General features: G+C 38.0%; 1 protein-coding gene across 2 annotated transcripts; it reads right to left on the reverse strand.

The window, feature by feature from the left end:
• GPR149 (G protein-coupled receptor 149) lies at positions 1-27,624 on the reverse strand. 2 transcript variants are annotated; one of them, XM_058661165.1, is made up of 5 exons: positions 26,610-27,624; positions 25,638-25,830; positions 19,003-19,451; positions 718-816; positions 1-368 (listed from the first exon to the last, which is right to left on the reverse strand). In XM_058661165.1, the coding sequence occupies exons 1-5, from the start codon at positions 27,570-27,572 to the stop codon at positions 288-290; spliced, it is 1,785 nt and encodes a 594-aa protein (XP_058517148.1). In that variant the 5' UTR covers positions 27,573-27,624; the 3' UTR covers positions 1-287. The 2 variants fall into 2 exon arrangements, with proteins under 2 accessions (XP_058517148.1, XP_004598143.2); XM_004598086.2 differs by having other exon boundaries at positions 2-816; positions 26,610-27,623.

Consider the following 27,624-nt stretch of genomic DNA (forward strand, 5'->3'; position numbering starts at 1 on the left):
TTTGTAAAGGTTGCTTTTTAAAAGTCAAATAAGAAACAAAAATCTTGTAACCACCACAGTATGTGCTCTTTAAGTAACACATCAAATGTGCTTAAGTGTACCCACTAGTTCCAACTGTTTGCACTAAAAAGAATTGACAGGTTAGTAAAGCCTAGGCAGACCAACAAATGACATCAGTTCTCAGAACAAAGGTGCTAGTTTGAGGTTGCAGGGCCTTCTTGCTCTTGTTAGACCAAAGGACCTCTATTCACCCTTGCTTTCTTCCTCTCTCCTCCTGTAAGCTTTATTTAACAGTTGGATTTCCTCCTGGTAGCCATCCCTTTCTTGATGCTGTTGTTTACTGTTCTGCCTGTGAGCTTCAACAGTGTCTGGAATGGAGATGTTGATATCACCATCAGGATTACTCGTGGGTAAAAAGAGAGAGTATGAAGCTGTTTCCCCTAAATCACATGAAACAAATCTGTTTTCTCTTCGTGAGTAGCGTAGGGATGGAGATCTGACCTGGGTGGAGGACTGGCTGATGTTGCTAATGATAGACACAGTGTCCAACGCCTCTTCGTTATCACAAATTTCAAGAACCTCCAAGTGTATTTTCACACTGGTGTCCGCCAATGTGTTGGGAGACTCCTCTGAATTTGGTTCATGGCCAACACTTTTGGATCGATAGACTTCTATTTTCTTAGAAGCTGGGGTTATTTTTTGCCCTTCTGCGCTTACCTCGTATGTTGAAAGAGACAGAGTCTTCCCTGTGGGTGCCTGGAGAGACACAGTCCCCTGGAATGCACACAAAGGAATGGCAAGCCCACCGCCGGAACGCTGGGGACAGAAGCAAAACTGTTATTGAGCATTAGTCTCTAGATTGGGGTATTAGAGTCATTTTGTTTATCACACTGGGAAAGTTTTTTTATTCCAGCTTCATTTTCCTGGAAACCTTCCACAGAAATGCCATTTAAATCTTGCCTGCAAAGCGTAATAGGCCTGTCTTTCCCAGGTCCAATACAGCATTTGAATGAGGGCGGTCAGTCACCCTTCTTTGATGAGAAGTAACATCCCTCCACAGCTAAAGGCAAAAATCTGTGCACTAATGAAATGCAATAGATGTTTCCAAGGGCAAAACTTGCACATAAAATTGAATGCATGCTTGCAATCTGGCATTATTTTAATATCTCTGTTATTATTCAGTTATATTAGAACATTTGCATAGGATAAAAGAAAATGCACACTGTGTGATTAACATGCCATTTTCTTTTCTGTTTAGAAGAGAAGGATAATTGGAAAGCAATCACTCATAAAATAGCAAGGGTATTTCCATTGTTGGGTTTGAATGTGTGTGAGAGGACCCAAATGTCAGTAGTACTGTAATGCAAAGTATTTACTGTTCCACAATCCAAAGAGAACTCCTTCACATATTTGCAAAATCTTGCTGGAAAATTTGTCTTTTATATTTTGTGTGGGGGTGTATCTGTGTTGAACACCAAGAGGCAATTAAGAAATGAAAAAAACATTCTTACAAAAGAATGTTGTTGATTCATCCCTTTATACTTCGAACTCACTATTTTAGAATTTTATGGAATTCTCAGAAAAGAGTAAGATGCCAAACATTCAGAGCAGAGGTTCACAAAATTGAACCTCCAAAACAGCATCATCAGTGTTACCTAGTGACTTGTTAGAAATGGAGATTCTGAGCTGTTATTCAGACCTACTGAATTAGAAACCTGGGCTCCAGCAGTTTGTACTTCCACAGGACCTCTGGGTGACTCAACTCATCAGATCCATGGACTTGAGATCCAGGTCGTGAACTGCCAGTGCTCTTCAGAGAAAGAAGGGATCATGTGGATCTAACCTACACTCTGTACTTCTGCTTACCACCCATAAATTCTGGAGTTACTAATGATGGACCGGCGTGTGTCTGTCCATTAGGGGACGTGGTATGGGCACTAGTTGTGTTTTTTCAGTTTAGAATGAGCAGCCTTCCTGGCTTCCCTGGGACAGTCCTTGTGTTAACACTGGAATGTTTTCATACCAAAAATCTTCAGACCCAGGCAAACTGGAATAGGGCATCAAGAATGGAAAAGAATACACTAAAAACTTTCCTGAGAAGCTATTTTTGTTATTGGAAACAATAACCTCAATTTCATTTCTAAAACAATTTTGGCTGAAATATTAGGAGGTCAAATATGAGTAATGTTAATGATTAGTTATAAATTTAAACCTTCTTTATTTGGAGAGCTAGTTTAATTATTCTAAAAACGGAACTTCCCTACAGTAGGTGTGGTTACAAGAAAAAAAATTCTCTAAGCACTTAAAACATTGCTTCTCTTTGAAATTGAATATGAGCAAAGTGTTGTGGAGCACACTATCCTAAAGTAAATGTATAATGAAAAAACTTCTGTATTAGTTCCCCAGCAATCTGGACATGTCTCTTCAAAGAACCTTCGCTAGTGCTCCTCCAGTATAATAATGCCTGCTGTTATGTGTACCGACTTGCATCTCTGATGAGCATATAATTCCAAAGCACGAGTGAATGGTCTTACTGCTGGTTAAATAGCCACATAAATGCAGATTTCAATCACTCCCTTATACTAACCTTACCTTAAAATGAGCAAACAAGTTTTACTGAGTTATCAAATGATAGCTCATTTAAATTGGCATTAGAGGATTGCATATTACCAGGGTTTGGCTAAGTATAAAGCCCATTTTTTTTTGAAAAGGCACACAGTCTCAAGCTGTTAAAATCATTTTGCAAAGTATTTTTGCTCAAATGGCAATCTTCTTTAAGAATCATTGAAGTATAAACAGACAATAACAAAAACGACCAGATTAAACCTTCAAAAGACATTTCTCAGAAGAAAATACACACATGGACAAGCAGCACAGCAGAATCATTAGCAAGATGCAACTCCCAAGTGTAGCGGGATTCTCACGTCTCTGAGGATGGCTGTGCTCAGAGATCCAGAAAACACCGAACGTTGATGAGGATGTATATAAGAAGTGGGTCTGCTGAACACTGTTGATAGGAAAGGCACACTGCAGTACAAAACAGGGTTCGAAGAGCCTTTGCCTTAATGAAAATTACTATACTGTATGGACCAGCATTGTGACAAAGCAGATAAAGCCACCTCGGAAAAAAGGAATTATGTAACTGAGAATTGCACTTTTAGTGTACATTTTAAAAATGAAAATTCAGTTTCAAAAAGGAATATGTGTATACTTGTGTTCTAGTACTCTGAAGTGACCAGTGTCTGCTAATGGACAGCTTTTGGGGGAATGCATTGTGATGTAGACAGTAAAGATGCTGGTATGATGCCAGCATACCATATGCACACTGGTTTGTTGCATTTTGATCCAGTTCTATGTGAATGGCCTGGAAAAATCTCCCTAGTGTTTGGGATACTGCCAGCCATGTGGGAGACCAAGAAGTTCCTGACTCATGACTTTGCCTGGCTCAGCTTTGGTCATTGAGGCTATCTGGGGAAGTGAACTGGTATATGGCAGATCTTTCTTTGTCTCTCTTACTGTTTCAAAATAAATAAATCTCTTTTAAAAAAGATGAACAAATTCTATTTTTACTGGAAACACTCAAATATTTGAGCTCAACAACTACTAAGGAAAACAGACTTCAAATAAGGAGACTCATGAAAACAACAGAGAAGTGAATACAACCTATGTCAAAAGCCACAATGCATCCCGCAGGTTTAAAAATCATTTTAAAAATTTGAGAATAATTTAAAAAACAGACCAAAATTTAAAAAAAATCTTCACAGAAAATGAATAATAGTAGTGAGAAGTAGGAGTTAACACAAAACCTATTAATATTTTTCACACTTATATTGGGTCAAATAATGTTATACCCCAAAATTAAGTCCACCTATGCATATATATATATGTATGTATATATATTAACCTGTGAAAATGTCTTTGTGTGGAACTAGGGCTTCTGCAGATGATATCAAGCTAAAATGAAATCATTTTGGGTTAGGGTGATTGATGGCTTTACATAGGAAGGGGAATCTAGACACAAACACGCACAGATCCAAGATAGTCATGTGAAGATTCAGTCATTGGAGCTGTTGTCTTTGGGCAGAGACCAAGGATTGCCAGCACCCATGAGTGAAACAAGAAAGCATCCTGCCCTCGATCCTTCAGAGGCAGGATGGCCCTTGCTGACATCTTGATTTCAAATTTCTGGTTTCAGAAATGGGAAGGAGAATACAATGCAAATTTGTTTTATAGATTTCTTAGGGCTCTGAGAAACTAGTAATATGTCACAAAGTCTTATGCCACAAGACATAAAAGTATCTTCAGAAATAAATGCTTTTAGCAAAGTTCTATATACATTATCTTGGGGAAACTAGGGCTTGTATGGTTAGAGTCTTGAACATGATTTTCCTAAGAGGTGGGAACATTTCCCAGTAATTTTTCTTTGCTCTGTCATTTATAACCCTGCTTAGCATATGACAAGTGGTCAAAAATATTTTCTGAATGAATGAAGTCAAGTGAACATAAATGAATATATGACCATGTTTTAACTGTTTAGAGAGCAAAATAGTATCACCCTTTAAAATATTACTGTACCCTCACAGGATATAATGTCATCGGAACAACAGCCAGGAGCCCTGAGCGGTCCTCAGAAACAGAACAGTAAACTTCCTTTGGGAGTGGAGTGGAGCTTTCTCTGGTCCTTACTTAGTTCCAACTTTGGCTTCCCACCCTCTCTTGCAATAACCATCAATGTCGCACGGGAACCCTCCCCACCAAAATTAGATCAGATAGACAGAGACCAATAAGGAAAGCTTAGAACAGGCAGGAAAAAGTCAGCTTGGACTCCCATATACCTTACTAGGTAGGACACAAAGATCAGTTACTCCTCACTAAGGTACTGAAGATTTCTCTGCACACCCCTCCTAAAACTATTCTACTCTTTAATCGTTAACATATGGCTTGTTAGAGTTATAAGCCTGTTTGGACTATCCTAAAATTCACGAAGTTCAGTAAAAATCACGCTTGAATCCTATAATCTGATAAATATAAAAATGAAAATAGACACAAGACAGCTGAATAGTACCCTATAACCATTTTAAGGTTTATAGCAGCTGGTTGTGTATAATCTAAAATTGAGATGTCAATGAAGTAGTCACAGGATGTGGTTAAGATTTTGCATTTTCTAACATATTGGTCACTCAGTGCCATGTCAGTTAACTTCATGATGTTGTAAATTTCCATGTTTTTCCCTGCTGTTGAAGTTGTGTTGTGGCCCTTCATTGAAGGGGATGATATTCTGCCAGCTCTGCTTTCAGATCAAGAATGGTCTCCCAGTGAAACTGTTGAATATATCTGGATAATAAGATGCTGGACTCTGTGCCTGGTCCATGCCCGCAATGAAGGTTATAAACTGTACTACTGTAACAATATGGAGGAATTCAATATGGGGGGAGGTCTTGGGTAGGAGTTGGGGGAATCGCAGAGCCTGTGAAACTGTGTCATAAAATGAAACATTAATAAAAAAATAAAATATTACTGTAACAGTTGTATAAAGGTAAAGACAGTTTTAAGTACATTGGAATGTCATGCTTTTCCTAAACAACCTATGACTATACAGGATATATGTACATTAAGTATATTACATAATAAGGATTGGTACATTCAGAAAACAAAGCTATTCTTTTCATACTCTGTTTTCACTTAAAATGTGAATTAGCATATGCTGTCAGGAATCATAATAATCCATTATTGCATTCCTGTGTGTGGGTGGTTGGGAGATTTTTATTCGGAAATAAGAGGCAGTTTCTAAACCTCACAAATACTTGAAAAGGAAAGAGCATGTCAGCTAAACACATTATAGCCACACAAACGTGCTCTGATAATTGACTTAGCCTCCGTGCTCTTAAGAGTAGTGAATATTTTTTAGCTCTGTGTAAACCTCTAGGTGAACTCAAGGAGCGATTGTAATATAAAAAGAGTTGCTCAAAATTTCTCTGCTAACAAGGTTTACAGTAGTTTGTTGATGATCTGGATCATGCAACTTAAAATTAAGTTAATATTGCAGCATGTAGGGCACAAGCACCAAAACCCATGGGGATATAATTTCTCATTTTATAAAGGGAGAAGTGCCAGGCAGAGAGCCTTAAACTACTTGCCCAGCATCATGTAGACAGTAGAACTACGATTGGCACCAGACTCAGGTCTCATAGCCTGGTTCAGAGTTCTGCCCACTGTATTGTGTTATCTGCTTTAGCCAGAAGTAGATCATGGGTTTTCTCCCCTCACACCTGGAACTGCACCACCAACTTGTGAATACTCTGAGATGGACCAAATAAAGCAGATGTAGATGATCTTTAAGTAATGTTGGTGACTTTTAGACCTTGAGGACTTCAAGTCAAGTAAACCATCTAGGATTATGTGGAGGAGCAGGGATAGAGGCTTAGAGAGAGAAAGAGAGAAAAGGAAGGCAAGAACTGTGAGAAAAGGATAAGTACACTTTTAAAAAGTTACAGTTTGGAATTTTATCCTTTTTACAATATTATACAATTACTATCCATATTTTCATACATTTTCTACCCAAGTTTTCTTATGTCATTCTGTTATTTCCATATACATGTTTAGCAAACTGAAGTAAAACACAAAATTGCTCAAAAGCAAGAGAGCAGACAAGGAAATAAAGGCCTATGCTGGTTTACCATTAATTACTCATTGTAAATATTTACCCGTTCTTCCTGAAATGCAAGGGTGATTCAATATTAACAATGGATTAGAAACATGTATCATACTAACATGACTAAATAAGGAAAAAACCCAAATCAGCATAGCAATTGATGCAGAGCAAGTATTTGACAAAATCCAGCATCTATTCCTGGGAAAAAGAAACTGCGGAAAATAGGAATAAAACTTTTTCTGACTTTGGTACATGATATCTGTAAAAATTCTACAGCCAACAATTTCATGGAGAAATAATTTCCTTGTCTGATCAGGAATGATGAAAGAATGTCATGTCTCCCTACTGTGATTCAACCCATTCCTGGAGGTTCTAGATAGGGTAACAAGTTAATACAATGAAACAACAGTGGCTTATGTTCAGAAACAAAGAAGTAGTGATGTCAATATGCAGATGTCATGGTTGGCTTACATAGAAAAATCTTGAGGAATCTTTAACAAAAAGGGAGTCTCAGAAGTAACGAATAGTCTTATCAAGTTTTAGAATGCAAGTTAGATAAAATCATTTGAGTTTCTGTATGCTAATAATGAGTATGTGTGTACCTACATTGAAAAGGAAGCACCCTTTGTAACTGCTCAAAAAGTTTGACACATGCAAGACTTACACACTAGATATCACATGACACTACTAAAAATAATAAAAGTCCTAATTAACGAAAATGACAAATTTTGTTCATGGACTTAGATTCTCCAAGGTTTGTACATAAGTTTAGTGTAATTCTCTTCATAGCCTCAAGATACTTTTGCAGATAACAGGCAAAAATGTTCTCAAAGATACATAAATAGGCAAATGAACTGTACTACCTAAAATTACTATGAAAAAGATCTATAGCTGGAGAAATATGGTCTGTCTAATTTCAGTGGAGTATTACTTATTTATGAAAATTAACATTCTCATGTTTTAAAAATCATACTTTTCAGTTCTGTTTAAATTCATGAACACAAACATCATAGGTTACCAGGAACCCTGTGAGAATTTTAAGTTAAATGTGTTGTTGCTATTGAATTATCACATAGTTTTTTTCCATTGCCATATCTAATAAAAACTAAAACTCTAATCTAAATCTCTAAGGTGAAAACATAGAAGAATATCTGTTTATCATACTGCAGAAAGAACACCAGAATGAAGAAACAAAGCTGCAGGCACAAGTGTTAGATTAGGGAATGTTCATGGTGGGACTGTCCCAGGGCCAGTGACGGAGATAGAGGTTAACAGTAAGTGTACTGGGCCCGGTGCAGTAGCCTAGCAAATAAATCCTTGCCTTGCACGTGCCAGGATCCCATATGGATGTTGGTTCTAATCCTGGCAGCCCCACTTCTCATCCAGCTCCCTGTTTGTGGCCTGGGAAAGCAGTAGAGGACAGCTCAAAGCCTTGGGACCCTGCACCTTCGTGGGAGACCCAGAAGAGGCTCTGGGCTCTTGGCTTTGGATTGGCAAAGCTCCGGCCATTGCAGCCACTTGGGGAGTGAATCAGTAGATGGAAGAGCTATCTTTCTGTCTCTCCTCCTCTTTGTATATCTGGCTTTCCAATAAAAATAAAACAAATCTTTTTTTTTTTTTTAAAGAATGGGCTTATTGGATGCTGTTGATTTGGTGAAAATGTTCTAGGACTTTTTTTAGCGGTATGGGGAACTTACTAGAACTCCTGGAATTGCACACTTGAAATGGATGAATTGGATGAGATACAAAATATTCTTCCACAATGAAAACATTTTATTTACTTGTTATTTTAGTGAAGGAGGGAGAGGGAGAGAGAGTGAGAGAGCAAGAAACAGGGAGAGAGAGAAGTCTGGTTTTATGGGTCACCCCTTAAGTGACTGCAATGAGCAGAATCTGGCTGAGCTGAAACCAGAGGCAGCTAGGAATTCACTACGAGTCTGCCTCAGAGTGGCAGGTGTCCAACTAGCTGAACTATCACCTGTTGCCTTCCATGGCATATGATGACAGAAATCTGGAATTCAGATTGGGGCTGGGACTTCAACCCAAGGACATGAATATGGAATGCATTTGTCCTAGGAAGTTGTATCACTGCTACGTCAAACACCCACCTGAATAATTTTTTTTTAGGAAACATTTCAGTGACATACAAGAGACTCTGAAATACTGTGCTTATTCTGGTTTAAATGGCTGTATGATCCTGGAGAAAATTCTGGTCTCATTATGGACTTTTGGTTCATACCTAATGAAAAATATCATGTTAGGTAAACTTCAGAGTATTTGTCCATTTAGGCAAAAATCATCTCAAAGAAGTTTTATTTTTTGATGAAACCTAGGGATTCTTTACTGAAAGGAATCAAAAGTCACAAAATATGGGTGCAAGTGAAAGTGCTTCTGTTCTGTGTTAGGATACCTGGCTCAAACTGGGAGTGGGAGGCTCAGCGCTGAGCTGCCCTTTTCCAGTTCCTGCTGATGCCATAGATGGGAGGCAGTAGACGATGGGTCAGGCACTTGGGTGCCTGCAAAACGTGCGACAGACCTGGGCTGAGTTTCTGGCTGCCTTCTCTGGTCTGATCTAACTCTGGTTGTCATGAGCATCTGGGGAGTACACCAGTGGATCTTTGTTTTGTCGCTGCCTCTTTCAAATAAAATGAAAATAAATACATTAATAGTTGCTTAATTAAAATGTCTTCGAGATGCTAAAGGATAGAGAAAAAGAAACAAAGAAACTGTGATATGCAATATGAGCATGCTAATCATCAATGTAACCATTGTGTGAAGCAGTTGCTCCCTGGACAAATTTATTTTAAGCACAAAATATTCTTTTAAAAGTTGCCAATGGAAACTGTGGACATAAAATGCTTCACATACCTTTCATTTATCAACAAAACATTGTTGCTGATGGAATATGCTTTCAAAAAACTGGAAACCTAAGCCAGTATGCACACGACAATGGAAATATCAATGGTGAGAATACAACAAGAAAACAAATGAAACCAATTATAACCCAAATTTTACATGTTTAATAAACCTTTATGAGTCTAGAACGTACTTGTCATGAAAGTTTAAGATGTTCAAGCAATACTACTTGGATCCTCCATCAGTAGGGAACACTAACTGACATGATACAAATGTATGACTATGTGGAATCTTCCATAAATAGGTAAATACAAGGATGTGTATTTTTTAATGATTTATTTTTTTTATTGGAAAGTTAGATATATAGAGAGGAGGAGAGACAGAGAGGAAGATCTTCTGTCCGTTGATTCACTCCCCAAATGGCTACAATGGCTGGAGTTTAGCTCAACCGAAGCCAGGAGCCAGGAGCCTCTCCAGGTCTCCCATGCGGGTGCAGGGTCCCAAGGCCTTGGGCCGTGCTTGACTGTTTTCCCAGGACACAAGCAGGGAGCTAGATGGGAAGCAGTGCCTCCAGGATTAGAACCAGCATTCATATGCGATCTCAACTCATGCAAGGCAATGACTTTAGCCACTAGGCTACCGTACCAGGTCCTGTATGACATATTTGCATGAGTGTGCTTAGGTAAACAAATAAAATTTAGTTTATAGTTACATCTGATGATAAAATAATATACCACTGCTTAGCTTTTATGATAGAAACAGTATCTGAAGTAAATGCATCCCTCAATAGGTCATAAAAAACAGTATTACTTCCTTGTTGCTATGATGTTGATTTTTATTTTTGTGTAAAAAGATTCAGCTCTACACAGTTTATATTGAACCTTTAATTTTGTAAAGAAGTGGAATTTTCTCAAAAATTTTTTCTTGAACTGCAAGTAAAACTCCCTAGAAAATTCTTTGATACATTTCATTTACAAAATTATTCGATAAAGTTAAGGTTTATGTGTGCACTGTGTAGCTTAACTGGAAATCAATTACATTTTCACAGTTGTTCTTCCTGTTTGCTGCTAGATTAGATCATGTCAAGTAAGGAACTTGTACCGCATTAGGGAGGTGAAAACACAGCATCGCTTATAACTACCGGAAGATAGAAACAGCAACAAAGAGGTGCCTGGAGCTCCTAGTCTGTCGTCACTCCCTTCTGCTCCAAAGATAGCTGTCCCTTTTGACCCAGGGCAGTGATGACTGTGGCCTCAGGTCTGCTGTGAGATACTTGCTTGGTTGTGATCACACGGAGCTTGAATTGATTAAGAGATAGAAAGCTTCCATTGACCACTTTGTAAATTTCCCCTTAATAGGCCTACTTTGGTACTAGGCATATACACATCCCTAGCGTCTCAAACTGAGTGATGGATGACACCATCTCTGATCCTTCAACCCCTCTTCAAAACATTCATGTCCCTGGATTTTCCACGAGTGCAAAAAGAATCTATTACCCGCACCATTCTTATTGCTTTTGCTCCCCTGATCAAGCCTTGATTGATATGAACACCTATTGAATGGAGGAGGAAATTCAGGTCACAACTGATAATTTCTTTGCTGTTTTCACTAGGTTGACATTTTCACTGATCATCCAAAAACAGTAATGGATAAAAATACTTGCACTTTACATCAAAACATTCATACCAAATTTTTATTAGTAACCATTGCATGTTTCATCAGTATACACTATCAAAAAAAAAATCAAACCCAGAATTTCACTTAAAAAAGTTTCTGATGAAGGTGCACATTGTTATTATTTTTATTTTACAGATAAGGAAACTGAGATATGCCAAGTATTTTCCCCAAGGTCAGACAGACAGTAAGTGGTAGAGCTGCATTCTAATCTAGGCAGTATAGGTACAGAAAAATAGTACAACCCAATTAATTTATTCACTGCATTTTTTAATTGAGTTGCTAATACAAACAAGGTCCTATTCTAGGAATTGAAGCCATAAAGTAAGTCTCCATGTCGCCCTCTTTCTCTGAGTGTATATAGGGATCAATGATTCTTTCCAGTTAACATGATTTTAGGTTAGTTTGTCTCTTTTTTATACTTTTGTACCTTGTTTGAGTTTTCAGAATACTAACCATGTGCTATTTTAATAAAGCAGTAAGATGATTGTTTTTAGACAAAACTAAATGTAACTCACTTCTCTTTTGAAAAAAAATTCAAAGCAGAATTTTGAGAGTGAAAGAGGATGAAAATAATGCATCATTCTTTCCTCTGTTAAATGTTCTTTTCATCACAAGGCGATAGAATGTAACATATGGAAAAGTGCTTCTTCTAAAACTACTTTAGAAGATGAGGTCTCCCAAGTCTTCCAAACCTACACAGCAAGCACTTCAGCAATTCTTTTTAAGTACACAATTACAAACATTGTTTAGAAAATACTCATTAGAAATCTTACTAGTATTATTGGATCTCAGTAAAGGAAGTGGCTAATTATGAAGTCATGCATGAAACATCACCCATATACACACTCCCTAGAAACACAACCTTCTCTCTTCAGAGGAAATAAGTTTTATGAAAGTGAAAACAGCATTTTAACCACAGTACTCCCCACTGTTCACAGAATGTAAGTTCCCAAGACCCCCTACTAGATAACGGAAACCCCAGAGAAGTACCAAATTTGAAACATACACTGTGCTGTTTCCTACATACCAACATGTAAGTATTTGATATTTTTCCACCTTAACTAAGTTCTTATCCTCACTGAATCGTTTGCAATTTGAGGTGTAGTAGCAACACAAGCAATTTTGTGAACAGAATATTAGTTATTACCATGGATATAGGCAACCTTAGCATATCATGGTTTCCATTCTTTACTGAATTAAAAACTCTCTCCTTTTTACTTAACGGAAGTAATATGTGGCTTCTTATAGGCCTGTCTGAATTGCCAACATCACTATTTTTTGTACATGAGTGCCATTATTATGCAAAATAAGGATAAATAGAACATAAAATGTAATTCCAAGAGAGCAGATCTGATGATATACAGGGTTACCAATAGACTAATGAGCAGTGATGCTGGAGAAAGGGCTCAGTCATATCCTGGGAAGAACAAAACAAAACTATGCACTTTTTCACTGTACTTTAAAAACATGGTACACAACTTTAAAGCCATGAATTGCGTATTTGTAGAATAATACACTTAATGATTTTGGACTGTAGTTGGCCACACCTAAGTGAAACTATGGGGTGTTCTCTGTGCATAACAGTGGGGGCTACTCTACTTTTCTTATTCCTGGCAAAATAATAGCATACACACCTACAGCAACATCAGGAAAAGGTGAGAGTTCTTCATCTAACAAAATCTGCATATTTCTTTGTGAAACACCCCAAGTTTTCTTTTCCTTCTTTTACAATCAGGGCCAGCGCACAATGTTTTCTTAGAATCAGTTATTCTCTGTGTCATGCAATTGTTTGAAGAAAATTCAATACACTCTTTGAAATGAACTGTTCTTCCGGGACCCAGGCTCATGTCTGGGCTTCAGTCCTTGGGAACAATTGTTTCCCAACACCAGTTTCTGTTGCTGAACTAGCTACATAAGAATCATAAACAACTCTGTCTGTGCATCCTTGGGCTCAAGGTTGACTGTCCATTTGTTAGCACATCTGCATATTCCTCATAATTAATATCTTTTTAAATGACATATGGTTTAGTGACTGAAAATTGAGTCTTGCCTTCTGTTTTCAATTTGTTCATGACTCAATGAGTCAATATATGTGTCTGAACTTTAATATTCCATTCTGGAAACTAGAATTTAAAATCCTTGTTCATATGTAACACTGTCAGAAAATGATAGGAAAATGTGTAATACCAGGCTTTTGAATATGTGCCAGCAAACAGAAACCACAAGTAGGAAAAGAGAGGCTTACGTGAACTCTGTGGTAGTTAATTGCAATTGTAGTAATTAGTACCAACACACGGCTTTAAATTATTTATACGAAGAGATTGACATAGAAATATACCTGGATACATGCAGATACCTATGTATAATTTCCAGCTCTCTTCAGAGATAGGGTTTAGGGGTAAGACATTCCAGCAGCAATGAGCACATCTAGCAGCTGGTCTCTTGTTTTTGAATACTAATTTTCAATTAAAGTGATCAAAGTTCACTAAAAAATTTGTTCAGTTTGGATGAATGACAAAAAATTCAACAAAAATCTTGTGCTGGCAGAATTCAAGGAAATGCTAATGATTACGTATCGAATAGGAACAGGAAGCAACATAAATGTACTTGCAAGGACAAAATAAGAAATGCATGAAAAAGAAAACAAAACAAAAAAAAAATAGGACAACCATAGCCACAAAACAAATAATGACAGCATAGCTTTTAACCTATAAACGACAATAAATCTAAGTTCATGCTGACATAACTAAAGAGATAGGAACAGCTAGTTTTTCCTTATACAATAATAGGAACAATAATTATATAAGGAATAATGGAAAGAATAAGCTAACACCACATAAAACCTTTTTCTCATCAAGTAAAACTTTTGCAGTCAAGATTCAACAGGGAAGGCTGAAATTTATGGATAGGATTTTGGTGTGAGATGCAACATTTGCATAATATTAAAACTTATTCCCACCAGATACACATAGTTATCAGAGTGATCACAGTTTTTATGATCACTACAGGATGTAAAAACCTCGGGCAACTCTCGAAATGACACACGAGAAAGGACAAAAGCTCATATTTTGTGTTCTAAAAGTGCAGAACCTCAGTGTGATAAACAGACAATAGAAAGATAATCCAGCTACAGAAACAATCAAACCTGGGCCGTAGTCCTCAAAAATGACTCGGTCATTTAAGGCAAAGAAGAGCTAAGGCTCTGGTAATACTGGAAATGCCTCAGGAAATGTAACAATAACTGTAATATTTGCTCAGGGGGTGGATTCTGGACCAGAAATAGAGCACTAGTAAGACAACCGGCAAAACCAAGTCTATGGGTAATTGATTTATTTGCTCAAATCTGATTTATTTTTATGCTAACATCATTGGAGAGTCTGATAAGACATGTGTGAACTGGGATTCTCTGTACTATTTGTGCAACTGAATAGCTTGCCTACAATTAATTCACTTTAAATTATTTAAAAAATATAGTGAGTTTCTAGTAACTTGAACTCAACTAGCAGTAACTAGTCAGTAGGGGAATACAGATGGTATGCAAGCCATACATATAGGGTTTTAATGTGTAGCCTTTTATATCTACATTAGCCATGAATGCTAAGAGAATTCTGAGCTAAGAGGATGCATTACAGAATTCCACACATGATTTGATGGAATAATGCTTAATATCCATGGATTTAGAGAAAGAGACCAGTCAGCTCACTAAAATAAATAATCCTCACATTCTGTGAGGGTCACAGAATGCATTATGAAGTTTACACATTAGTTTAGAATGAAACTCTTAGCTTCAACTTCTAAGACTTCAAATATTTGAAAAGAAATTTGCATTTATGGATGAATTTTCAGCATACACTCAATAGCCACTCTAAACTACCAGGTAGTGACAGAACGGCCTTCAACAATTTAAATAATCTGAAAACACACTGCTAATTGGAAAAAAAGAAGATTTCATAACAATGTGTACAGCAGGGTCTATTTTCATTAGGAGTGAAAATGTATCTCATAATACAAGCTAACATTTGATATGACAAAATGAAAGCAGTGTTTCAGTCTAGGTGGCTGCCGTTATCTGCTGTTTTCTTTCTTTGCTTATTGTCCATTCGAAAATTTTCTATAATAATTGTATATTGCTTTTATAAACATGAAAATATTGTCATTTTTAAAAGAAAGTAGTGTAAAAAATTAGGTTTCTGAATAGAGAGTAATGAACTAACCACTTCAAATAAATGGATGTAGTCAAAAATAAAATATCAGTGCTCTAGTCATTTGTATGAGGATGACTGGAGGCTCCAAACAGGAGATGATGAGTGGATTTTTCCACTGTGGTCATTTCCATTCAAAATGTCAAAAATTACTCAGAGATAAGTTTAGGCATCTGCAGTTAAACAATGTCACAGGGACGCAAACATCTTTTGGAATAGTTTTAAAAGGGAATGCATTCTTTTTTTGTTAGGAAAAGGACAGAATGCATGTGCTGGGACATTCTAGTCCTATTTTTTCTCTATGGGACATATATTAACTAGAGGTAGGTTTTGCTCTACTCTTTAAATTAAAACCATTCTCTAGTGACTATAGTCAGAAAAGTGTTTCTTCTATTTTAATATAAATATTAACCAACTGGGGAATTTAACCAGAGGCAGGACTTTGGTTTTGCATAGGAATCGACTGGGAGTCTATCAGCAATGTAGAATCTTGGGCCTCCCCTGTACCCCTGTACCAACTGACAAATTATATTTTAATATAACTGCCATTATATGTGCATGCACATTAAAATTTGAGGTCTATGCAAATTAAAGAATTAAGAGCATTCAAAACAACTGTAAAAGCTAATGAACTCTGTTAGTGAAAGAAACAGTCTTTGATTCAGAAAAGTATTTTTTTTGGTAAAATGTCTACATTTTCTTTGATTTTCAGATGAGTTTTAAATTAGTTCTGGTCTACTTTTATATTTTTATTTTCCACGCTTATATTTATAGTCACCTCCTTTTACTTTTGACACACTTAGCTTTTACAATCTACATGAATTTAATATCGTACTCCTTGAACATATAAAACTACTTGAACATATAAAAGCTGGTATATGAGTCAATTAGCTTCTCACAGATTTGACGCTATTGCTGATGTATGTCCACAAGTTTGCATACATATTCATTCTAATACTTTTAAGCCACAAAATACATAATGCATATGTAACATACAATCTTACATGTTTTACAAACATTAGCTTTGAAATAGCATGCTTGGCTGTTGCTCATCTGCTATTCTTAATTTCTTCAAAAAGACCCAAGATTCCTTCTCAGGCCCCCCCCTCTTTTAAGCTAAGTGATTCTCTAGTAAATTCAGACTCTACCCTTTTTTGAGCCCCATTTAAGAACTGCTACAGAATGATTCAACTTATATCTTACTAGCACAGAGAAGGACCTGTCATCTGTTAAGTGCCATGATAACAGAGTGTATTTAGCTGCCACGAGAAGAGCATGTCTTCATTTCTTATTTACTTTAATAAACGAGTCAGGTTTTAGAACTCCAAAAAGGAAACAGAAACTGAATAATTGTATGAGCTAAGTAGTAAAAGAGGAAAATAGTATGACTGCTCACCCGCAAATCACTAAATTATTTTATAAGTCCAGTTATTTTTATTCATTGTTGAAAAACTGGGGTGGTTAGGAAATCATGGCCTCACTTCAGAAATAGTCATGCTGTGGCCCACCTTAAAAACTTCCCAATTGAAAAACAGACATTTCTGATGATTCCTTGTGTATTTTTAAATTATAGGCCACTTAGAATTCTGCTAGAGTTCAAGAAAAAAACAAAACAATTTTGTGTGGCCAGGTAACATTACATTTCAATCTACAAACACCTTTAACTCAGAAATTTATGGAATTATTTTAATCTACTAAAACTACTCCACTATCATTTGTAGATATCTTAACCTTGATTTTACATTATTATTCTTATCACAGCTTTCAGTTGGATAAACTGATAATACATTTAATAACATAGCTCCAATAAAGAAGTGAAGCAAAGTAATTTTAAAAAAATAATGGACAGCTCGCTTAATACAGTTTTAAAAAATTCCTATACAGTTATAATTTAATACAACTGAAATGAAATCTACTCTTTTCAAAAGCTTGAGAAGCAACACATGGTTCAAGGTGGTCTGCGTAGGTATGAGATTTTTCACTGGGCTTAAATGAAACCATAGCCATAAAAAAAGAAAAATCAAATGAGGAAGAGTTCCAAAGAGTACAGGCTGCATCTACCAGTTTTCAATGTATCGCCATCTAACATGTCTATGTTAACATCGTTCTCAAGGCAAAGAAAGCAGTTGGAAAAAAGAAACAGTAACATCAGAGTGTCCCATAAATCACCAAGAACTCCTACTGCAGAGTGGGGTAGGACTTAAAATCTGTCTTGGGTCTTAGCAAAAGTTCTCACAAATGTTTGAGCCCTAATTGCAGTTTGTTGCTATTTAAATTCTATAAAATAGCCTGACCAAAGGAAGTTCATACCAATATCAGTATATAGTTTCAGGATTTGCTAATATTGCTTGAAAACTTATGGTTGTATTTCAGTTAATTTCAGTTGGTCTTTGGAGATAGGAAGGTTTGCATTTCCTGAATGCTGTATTTTCTAATTTATCCTAAGTCATCATTTTTCATGGCCATCATTTTGTATAAGTCTCTTGAATTATTTGTTCATTAGATATGTTAGGTGTTAATATTTAATAAGTAGATCTTTATAGGAGAAAGATATCTCAATATTCAATACTTTCCATGTGGCACTTTTTTATGTAATGGAAATTGTAGGTGAAGCATAGTTCATCCTTCTCAAAGGACAGTGGAGTTTTGTGTTAAGTGTGCACTATTTTCACATCCTTATGTATAGATAACTGTATTTCCTAAACTATCACCAAGACTTTCACTTTCAAAATTTGTATTTATTTGTTTAATTGAAAGGTAGATAGATGTGCCCACACACACACACACACACACACACACACAAGAGAAGGACAGAGGCTGTGAGGGGGAGAGGGAAAGAAGGATTATCAAATGAGAAAAAATAGAGGACCCCTCCTTCTGGTTTACTCTCCAAATGCTACAATGGTTGGGGCTGGACAAAGTGAACCCAGGATTGGGAACTGCCATATGGATTATGGTGACAGAATTACTTGAACCGTCACAAATCACTTTTCAGATTCTGCATTGTCAGGAAGATGGAATTAGGAGCTGGAGCTGGGAATAAAACCCAGACATTTCGAAATGGCTCACCAGGATATATTCTGAAATAAATCTTATTTTCCTTTGCTGGATTCCTGAGAGAAACTGGTTCTTTTAGAACAGATAGGGAAGCTAACAGTATAGCTCAAAGGACCACACCCTTCATTTCTAGTTGCATAACGATTTACCTGTACATAAAGAGCAACATATCTCTTCAGAATATCTGATATACTTTTAGCACAGAGGAGAGGGAAAATCTACAATTCAATTCATTTAGCTTAGTTAGCTAACTCACAAGCAAGAATTTTGAGAGATTTAAATAGAAGATGAATTGAAGTTAAAATGTATACATACCCTTCTCAAAACATCTCAGTTGACTTGTAATTCCAAATGTGTCTATATTTTAAATGCAAATGTAAAACTATTTTTTAAAATTTAAGAAGTCCCTCAGACTACAACTTGAAATAATATTATTGAAGCTGAGGCAAGTGGTTAACCTTTGATTTGACTGAACAAAAATATACAAGTTATAATTTTTTTAGTCTCATAATTTTAATGTCACTTTTAGTTTTACAGGAAGAACAACCTTTACTGTACCTGACGAGGTGTTCTTTCTGATTTACTTCTACACCACTCCCAATCTGAAAGATCTGGTTTCTGATTCTCTTCATGAGATAGCCTTCTCTCTGGCGCGTCAAAAAAGGCGGTTTCTTCATAGTTAATAACACTTTCACTTTTGTCAGAAAATAGACTCCTTTCTTTGTCCGAATCCTGTTTGACCTCTGTGACGTCGGTATTTGTGCATTTGTTAATGCCCTTTAGTGCAGAGCTGTCCAGACAAGGTGTGGTGCTGATTTCAACTTTTATGGTATTGAAGATATTACAGTTGCCTCTTTGAGAGTCTTTTGTAGTTTCACAATCATAGTTCATCAAATTGTGATAGGATACGGAATTTTCATCATCCTCGTAGTAATCTTCATGTGCTATTTTATAAATTCCATAACTTTGTTGGAATGATAGATTGAATTCAAAGCCTTTTCTCCTGGCTAAGAAAAAATGACAAAAAAACCATGGTTAGTAAAGGGTATATAAACAGTAGTTGGCTACATACTATGAATATAAGTAGGAATTACAGCTTAAGAGTTAAAACTACCTATCTTTGGTTCTTTTTCACTTATGCAAAGCACTTCTGCTTTAAACTCAAATCCTCATCGGTTTCCACTTAATCTTCCTTAATTGACCATTGAAGGACTCAAAATAGATACTATTTTTTAAACCTTCTCTGTCTTTAACACAGTTTTACATAACAAAAATTTCATTGTAAATTAGAAAACTATTGAGGCTGACTCTGTGGCAGTACAGGTCAACCTGTTCCCTGGGCACTGGTTGGAATCCTGCTGCCCCACTTCCCATCCAGCTTTCTGCTTGTGGCCTGGGAAAGCCATGGAGGATGGGCCAAGTCTTTGGGACCCTGCATCCATATGGGAGACCTGGGAGAAGCTCCTGGCTTCGGATCGGCTCATCTCCAGCCATTGCGGACATGTGCAAGGTGAACAAGTAGATGGAACATTTTTTTCTATCTCTCCGTAACTTTTTCAAATAAATAAATAAATAAATTTTTAAAGAAAATAAGGGCTAGGCTCCTTCACCTGGGGTGTCTGCATTGCATATGGACACCAACTTCTCCCTTTTGATCCAGCTTTCCACTAACATCCTGAGAGGACAATGAAAGATGAGGGGCTTAGAACCCTGTGCCCAAGTCAGAGACATAGAAGAAGCTCCTGACTTTCAGCTCTGGCCGTTGCATCATTTTGGGTAGTGAACCAGCAGACGGATGATCTCTATCTATGTCTCTTCCTCCATCTTTCTGTAAATTTGACTTTCAAGTAAAAATCCATAAATATCAATCTTATCAAGTAAAATGAATTAGAAAATGCTGAAATAGACTTAGTTTTACACTTTTGAGTCTATCAGCTGTTTTGTACACTATTTTGAAATAAGATATATTTGAATTTCATTTGGTTAGAAATTATTAAGCAACTTTGATATTTTAAGAATTTTTCTGCTGTTGACACCAACATATATGTCTCTTTTAAACCTGTTAATTTCACTATGTCTATAAGTTTATACATTACAATTAAACCTGCTGTCACACAGCTTTTCTTTCTTTCCGGAATCTTAAATTTTTTATTATTTTATGATACAGTTATGATACTGGGTCTCCCTTCCCCCTCCCCAAGTTCTCTCCCTCCCTTCTGTTTTTCCTTCCAGTCTTACAGTGGGTTCTCCCGTGAACTTCTGTAAGTCCATCATGCTGCCACTGAGGTGTCGCCCAAAACAATATAGTCATAATCAGTCATTTTGTTGTGAGTCTGTGCTTGTCGTGTATGTATGGTGACTTACTGGAAATAATAGGTAAAAATGTTATTCATTTTATTACACACATTGGTGTCATTCACATGCTGATTCTATTACTGAAAAGTTCCCAGAACCAAAGATTTACACATCAATACTGCTGACAGAAAATGGCCAGAATGAGCTATTTCTTGTTTGAGCCAGAATGAAAAAAAAATCTGTTAGAAATGGAAAGATATAAATGCACGTTCATAATTTATATACTGTCACATTTATAGTTCTACTTACTTTTTCTCATAATATGGTGCAATAAATTTAATTTGGGATTTGTAACTTACAAGGTGAGTGAAATAAAAGAATATTTTAAATTTTGGTGAGTTTTCTCCAAATACTTATGCCATAATAATTTATCAAGATCTCAATGTTATGATTAACATTGTTAAAATTGATGCCTATAACTGAATACTTCATTAAATTTGTATAGTTACTTTGAAAGATATAAACTGAAAATTTAAAAAAAACAGTTTTAAAGAGTACATTAGTATATGAGTGAAAATTGCCTCCAAGTTACAGGGTACAAGTGGCAATCTGCGGTAATCTCTGAGAAGAAAGCAGGCTTTGAAAGAGACATGATGCGATAGAAAATTCCAAGCCAGGTTATACACATAAATCATTGTATCACATCAGCATCCCACACAATGGAGGTTTACTGGTCCTATTTTAAGCTTGAGAAAATAGACTGATAGAGGTAGAGGGGTTATCTAAAATTACTCAGTGAAAAAGATTTGAACTTAAAGTTGGCTATTCTTAAATGAGAGACACTAACTGATATGAAATTATTTTAACTGTAATCAGATTCATGAGACAACTATGGCCAAAGAAGCAGAATGACCCAGATGTTCTGTTTCTAAGTCAGTGAAAGTACATCTATTATGACATATGACCAATGACATTAGCTAATGGCTTTCCTTAACATGATAGGTCAGTCCTTGCAGAGAGCACTAAAGGAGATAAAAAGTTATTCCATTGTCACAGAGACTACAATGATTGAGTAGAGATTGGCTGTGAGGGGGGAACCTCTAGGAAAAATGGTAAAAATAGCATAGTTAGAGCAAACATATGATATCTGACCTTTTGGGATTGGCTCATTTCCCTTAACATAATGCTCTCTAGTTTGGCCCATTTAGCCATAATTGTATTTCATTTTTTTTAAATAGCTGAGTTGTATTCCATAGTGTAGACGACGCAAGTTTCTTTATCCAGTCCTCTGTTAACAGGTATTTAAATTGCTTCCATGTTTTTGTGATTGTTGATTGTACTGCAATGAAAATCTAAAGATTTTATCTATGAATCCTACTTTATTAAATTCATATTTTTATAACCTTTGTAATAAGACCTTGCAATGTAAACCATTAATCAATCATCTATAAGAAACTGCTTGTAATCACCTGAGATTTTTATTATTATTATTATTATTATTATTGGAAAGCCGGATATACAGAGAGGAGGAGAGACAGAGAGGAAGATCTTCCGTCCGATGTTTCACTCCCCAAGTGAGCCACAATGGCCGGTGTGCGCCGATCCGATGCCGGGAACCTGGAACCTCTTCCGGGTCTCCCACGCGGGTGCAGGGTCCCAAAGCTTTGGGCCATCCTCGACTGCTTTCCCAGGCCACAAGTATGGAGCTGGATGGGAAGTGGAGCTGCCGGGATTAGAACCGGCGCCCATATGGGATCCCGGCGCTTTCAAGACGAGGACTCTAGCCGCTAGGCCACGCCGCCGGGCCCAGTCACCTGAGATTGTTAATGTCCCTTTTACCACTGTTATTGCTACTGCCCATAAGTAACTAGGATCTAGTCCTCATCGTACCTTCGTTAGTGCCGTGGACACACTCTGGCGTCTATTTCCTCAAGAAGATGCTGGACACTCTTTTTCACCACCCTAGCATCACATTGACACCTTTGTTATATGTGCATTGTTTTCATGTGGATGAAGGTTCACTATTCTATTTTTTTTAATTTTTAATTTATTTTTCTCCCTGTGGTGGACTGTACTCAAAGGGATACATTATGGAAATGAAACAGAAATAAATGTGTTCCTAGGTGGAAACAGAGAAGTAAGTTGTCCTTCATGCACTGCAAGGATGGACTCACAATAAGTTATTACTGGTTATAACTACATTGTTGGGAGACACCTCAGTGAGGTATGATAATTCATGAAGACACCCATTGTAAGCATGGATGGGAGAACAGAGGCAAGGGGAGAGAAACCAGGAAGGGGAGGGGAGATCCCAGTGCCTACTAAACTCTATCATAAGACAATTAAAAAATTACATGGTTAATGATAAAGCCTGTGTTAAAGAAAATATTAGAATATGAGTTAAATTCATTGCTTTTAAGTGCAAACAACATGTTTGTTGTATTCATTTTTATTAATTAAAAACTCAAATATGTACAGGAACCAGTCAAATAACTTTAGTAATCAGTAAAGGCAAGGCATGTGTTACAGCTAATGGGAAAGTTCCCTTTCGCTATCCGGAACAGGTGCTGAGCTCCACACAGTTATAACAAGGAGCACTGTTTGTGCTGTCTGACTTTGGAGGACAGAGCAGTTACATGGGCCTTAATGGAAAATGCAGTGGGCCACGATTTGGGAATGGCTGTCTGTTCCAAACTTGAAAGAAAATATCTGATTGATTGTTTAATTAAAAAAGAAACCATTATGTCACTCAATCAAAATTAGTCTGAAAGCCATACCCATCTTCTGTGCCTGCCACCTGAGCTTCCTGTAATAAATATTTATATATTTTCTCAGAACACTTCGATTTCAGGCACCAGTGGTGCAGATTATTAATGGAAATAGATAATTCTTATTTTTACAAATCACTTTCTAGTAATGACATTAATTTTTGGTTACACACCTCTCAACTCCTTTTCGCCAAAGCTGAGATGTAGAATTTTACGTATTTACATTTGAAATCTGCACCCTTGATAAACACGGGTTGTGAAAAAAAATGCATGTTTCCTTGCTTCTGGAGTTCCCTGATGAGCAACCTAAAAGGGCAGGAGGTTGGTGATCCTGGTTTGGTTAGGAGGAAAAGTTTAAACATAAAACAAGAGCTATAGTCCTAAAGAAATGAGGTCCTGAATCTCTTCAAGCACTTGGATTATCTGAGGCTCAGCCATCTTTGGGGTTTCAAACCTCGTAGAAGGAAACTTTGGGGGAGCTCTACAGACCTCGATAATCTCCCTGTGGCCTAGCCTGGAATGGGAGCCATTTGATCTAGAAGCATCTAGCCTACCGTAGGTTTTTATGTCAGGTGCAAGACGGAAGAGAATCTCCTAAGCCATCTGCGATGGTTCGTCTGTTGCATTGGTTTGTTGTCAGCACTGGTGTGGGCGTTCCCCTTAAAAATGACCTCTTTAACCCCCTTCTCTAAGATTTTTCATTTTCTCTGGCCTAAGATTCCTCCTCATAATCTTATATGAGACAGAACTGACTCACTAACTCAGTGGCAAGTATTAACAATTGTTAGACTGTACCTTTAGGTTTATAAGTGATAACTTGTGTGTTTATTTTCTCTGTGTCTGTTGCGGTGGATATTAATTTCCAGGAACACATCATTATTATTTGTTCTTTGGTTCTTTAACAACTTCTTTGATTAAACACAAAGGTAATTGTGGCATCTATTAACAGTAAAACTTTATGATATTACCAATAAAAATTCCTATCTTTGAAAAATCTTTAGACATTTAAAATTCTAAATGTTACATTTTATCAATGCATAGAATACATCCAAGCATGAATAACTGGTTAAATAAAATAAATAATAATAATAAAAACTCTGTTGTTGACTGCACACAGAATGTACTTTGGTATTCTGCAAATTTTACAACCATAAAACAGTTTGAGACGGATTGTTTTTAAACCTTTCTTCTCTGCACAGAATAATATACTTGCTTATTCTCAGCAAAGTCTAATTAATGGAACTGTTTGTTCAACACATACTCATACATTCTTAGATTGATTAAATGGTAGAACATTCTGTCTTTGTCTGAAACAATCCTTTTCCTTTCTGGCAGGATACAAACATACAGCTCTTGCTTCATTTTTTCCCCCTTAGATTGGAGGAACAATAATATCAAAGAGTTTTGTAATAGACCATGCCTCCCATTCCTACCTATTGGTACAGTTTAGAACATAAATTTAAAAAAATTAAAAAGCATCCAGCTTGGCTTGATTTATAATTACACACCCAAAGACAAGCTGACACCTTGTGTTTTCTTGCAAAAGAAGGTGGCCTTTGTTGTCAAGTGTGTTTGTAATGGCAGGAAATACACTTACAATTTGCTTTGGAATTGTTTTTAGGCATTCAGATTAGTTAATTCCTAAAATTTTCTGAAACTCCAATATAAGGATAAAAGGAACAAAATCATGAAAATGGTTTTCTCTGTGTTTCACTGAATCATCCCGGCTGTAACATAATGAGTTTGAAACTGTTTTCAGAGAGTTGACGGTGTCTTTTAGAAACAGCCTTCTTACAGCAATTATTTCGGGCTGGGAGCTGTGGCAGGTATCAACATCTCAGGGTTTTGACAATGCCAACATGTGCAGAACCAACACTGTTTTCTACCTTTCTTATCCGAGATAATCACATAATGTGTAAGCACTTCACGGGGTTATTTAAAACCTATCTTATTTGAACCTTACTGCAGCTGCTGTCTAAGAATGGTTTCCTGTGACTGTTTTCTATTTACCATTTACATTTGTCCTTGGCCTCCTCATCCCTTGCATGGGCAGCTTTGTCAATAGACCACTTTTGTTGTGTATTTCATTGCATACAGACTGCTTCCAATCGTCAGAACATCCGGACTTACTTTTCTCTCCGTCAGATGTCACTGCGATTGTGTTCTGCTTGCAGTTGATGATGCAGCCACAGGGCAGATGGGTCCAGCGTTTGGACAAGACAAACACGGGGGTTAGAGCGGCGGCCAGCAGGGTTAGCAGGAAGCTGAGGATCTCCAACGGAAGGTTCTGAAACTCCACCACGTGTTTGACCACCATGTGGATCTGCAAGGGGGAAAGAACTTGAGCTCCAACCCAGACGCCCACTTTCCACTTGCCAAGCTTTGCCTTCCTGCAACGGCACTGCTTCTGTCTCAAGACTGAGAGCCAGAAGCTCTGCCGGGGTGAGCTCCAGGGAAGTGCTGAGATGCGCCTCTCTTTGCCTGATCCGAATTTTGGGGATACCTGCTCTGGGTAGGTCTGTGCGCACTGTCAATTCAAGCCTGGAAAGCATAGGCTGGGACATAGGGGACTCACGAGGGGGATGTCAGGCTTTCAAGAGACCTGCCACAGGCACTCCAGATGGCTTTTATCCTCTCTTCAGTCCTTAACCTCTGCCCAGGCACGTCACAGAGGAGCGAGGAGCATCTCTAGGTCTCCCCTCAACATCTCCCCAGGCTCATCCCTGGGGGCAGGGAGAAACTCTTCTGGGCCCTTTCTCCTTCCCGAACTGAGATCGCCCGTCCCTCCGGCAGAGATTGGGCGGTGTCCCCATCAGGCAAGAAAGGAGAACCCAGATTTTGCTGTCCTTTGTCACAACAGATCTAGGGAACATTCCCTACCCCCGGGGATGTCGCCCGCGACTGAAAGTGCTCCCTTTTATTCTCAGTTTCTGCACAAGCAGCTCAGCAGTCTAAGCTTCTTGGCTCACCCAGAAGTGGCATCTCCCCCAAATCACATTGGTGGCCGTTAACTGTACCGAAGCCGCCTGGCGCACGCGCCCGCGCATACACACACACACACACACACACACACACGGAACAAATGCACTTATGCACTTTTACCATCATAGGTAGCCAAAGGAGGACTTTGGTCAGCGCTAGGATCAAGGCGAAGCGCTTCTGCGCGATGCTCACGGTGTAGCTCCGGGTGCCATAGAGAGTCCCCCGGTGCTCCCGCCTGCTGGCTCCAGCCGCAGCGGGCAGCCTCGCTCCGAACACTTTGTCCGAGCTAGGGGAGCCTTCCGCAGCGCACCGTATAGCCCAGTCTGGAGACAGGGAAAGCGCTCTTCCCCCGGAGGGAGGGGTTCCGGGGGTGGAAGCCCCTCGGGAAATTGCCTGATAGTTGCCAAGAAGTCTCTCTGGCTCCTCGGAACACAGCAACTGGGGGGTGAGCGGCAGCGAGAAGCCGGCCAGCAGCGTCAAGGCCAGAGCATACACCGTGAAGAGGAGCAGCACGTAGGAGCTGGAGCAGTCGGCCAGGCAGCCCCAGGATGTGCGCACGAAGGCGCCCCAGCCGCACAGCGGGAGCGCCGAGAGCACCAGGCTGGCTGCCCACACCGCCAGCGCCGCGCCTAGCGCCCGGCCAGAGCTCCCCGAGCCTGCGTGGCTCCCCACAGCCCTGCGCAAAGTGTAAAAGTTGTAGGAGACTAACAGAGTCGCCTTCAAGTTGCTGGAGAGGCCCTGGCATAAATACACTATGGCAGAGGTGGTGCACAGAGCCTGGAAGTAGCCAGGGATATCGTTTGGCCACTGCAAAAACATGAAGATGGTCACTGCCAAGACGCCCAGGAAATCATCCACAGACCAGGAAGCCACAAGCATGGACACGACAGTTGGGTTCTGCATTTTTAGCAAGGAAGTGAGGGAAAAAATGCTGCCTGCAAGAGCTGTAAGAGTCATTAAACAGGTTAGAAAAAACAGGTAGATATTCAGAGCTCCCGGCGGATTTAAAAGGTCCGTAGAATTATGATTTTCTTTCCACAGGCTGGAGTCATTTGTTAATAAGTTACTGAGAAATAAAGACATTGTCCTGGGTCAATATTTATTTTCCCTTCTGAATAACTCTGGTGATTATTTC

Source organism: Ochotona princeps, chromosome 3 (assembly GCF_030435755.1).
Source record: "Ochotona princeps isolate mOchPri1 chromosome 3, mOchPri1.hap1, whole genome shotgun sequence".
NCBI classification, from domain to species: domain Eukaryota; kingdom Metazoa; phylum Chordata; class Mammalia; order Lagomorpha; family Ochotonidae; genus Ochotona; species Ochotona princeps.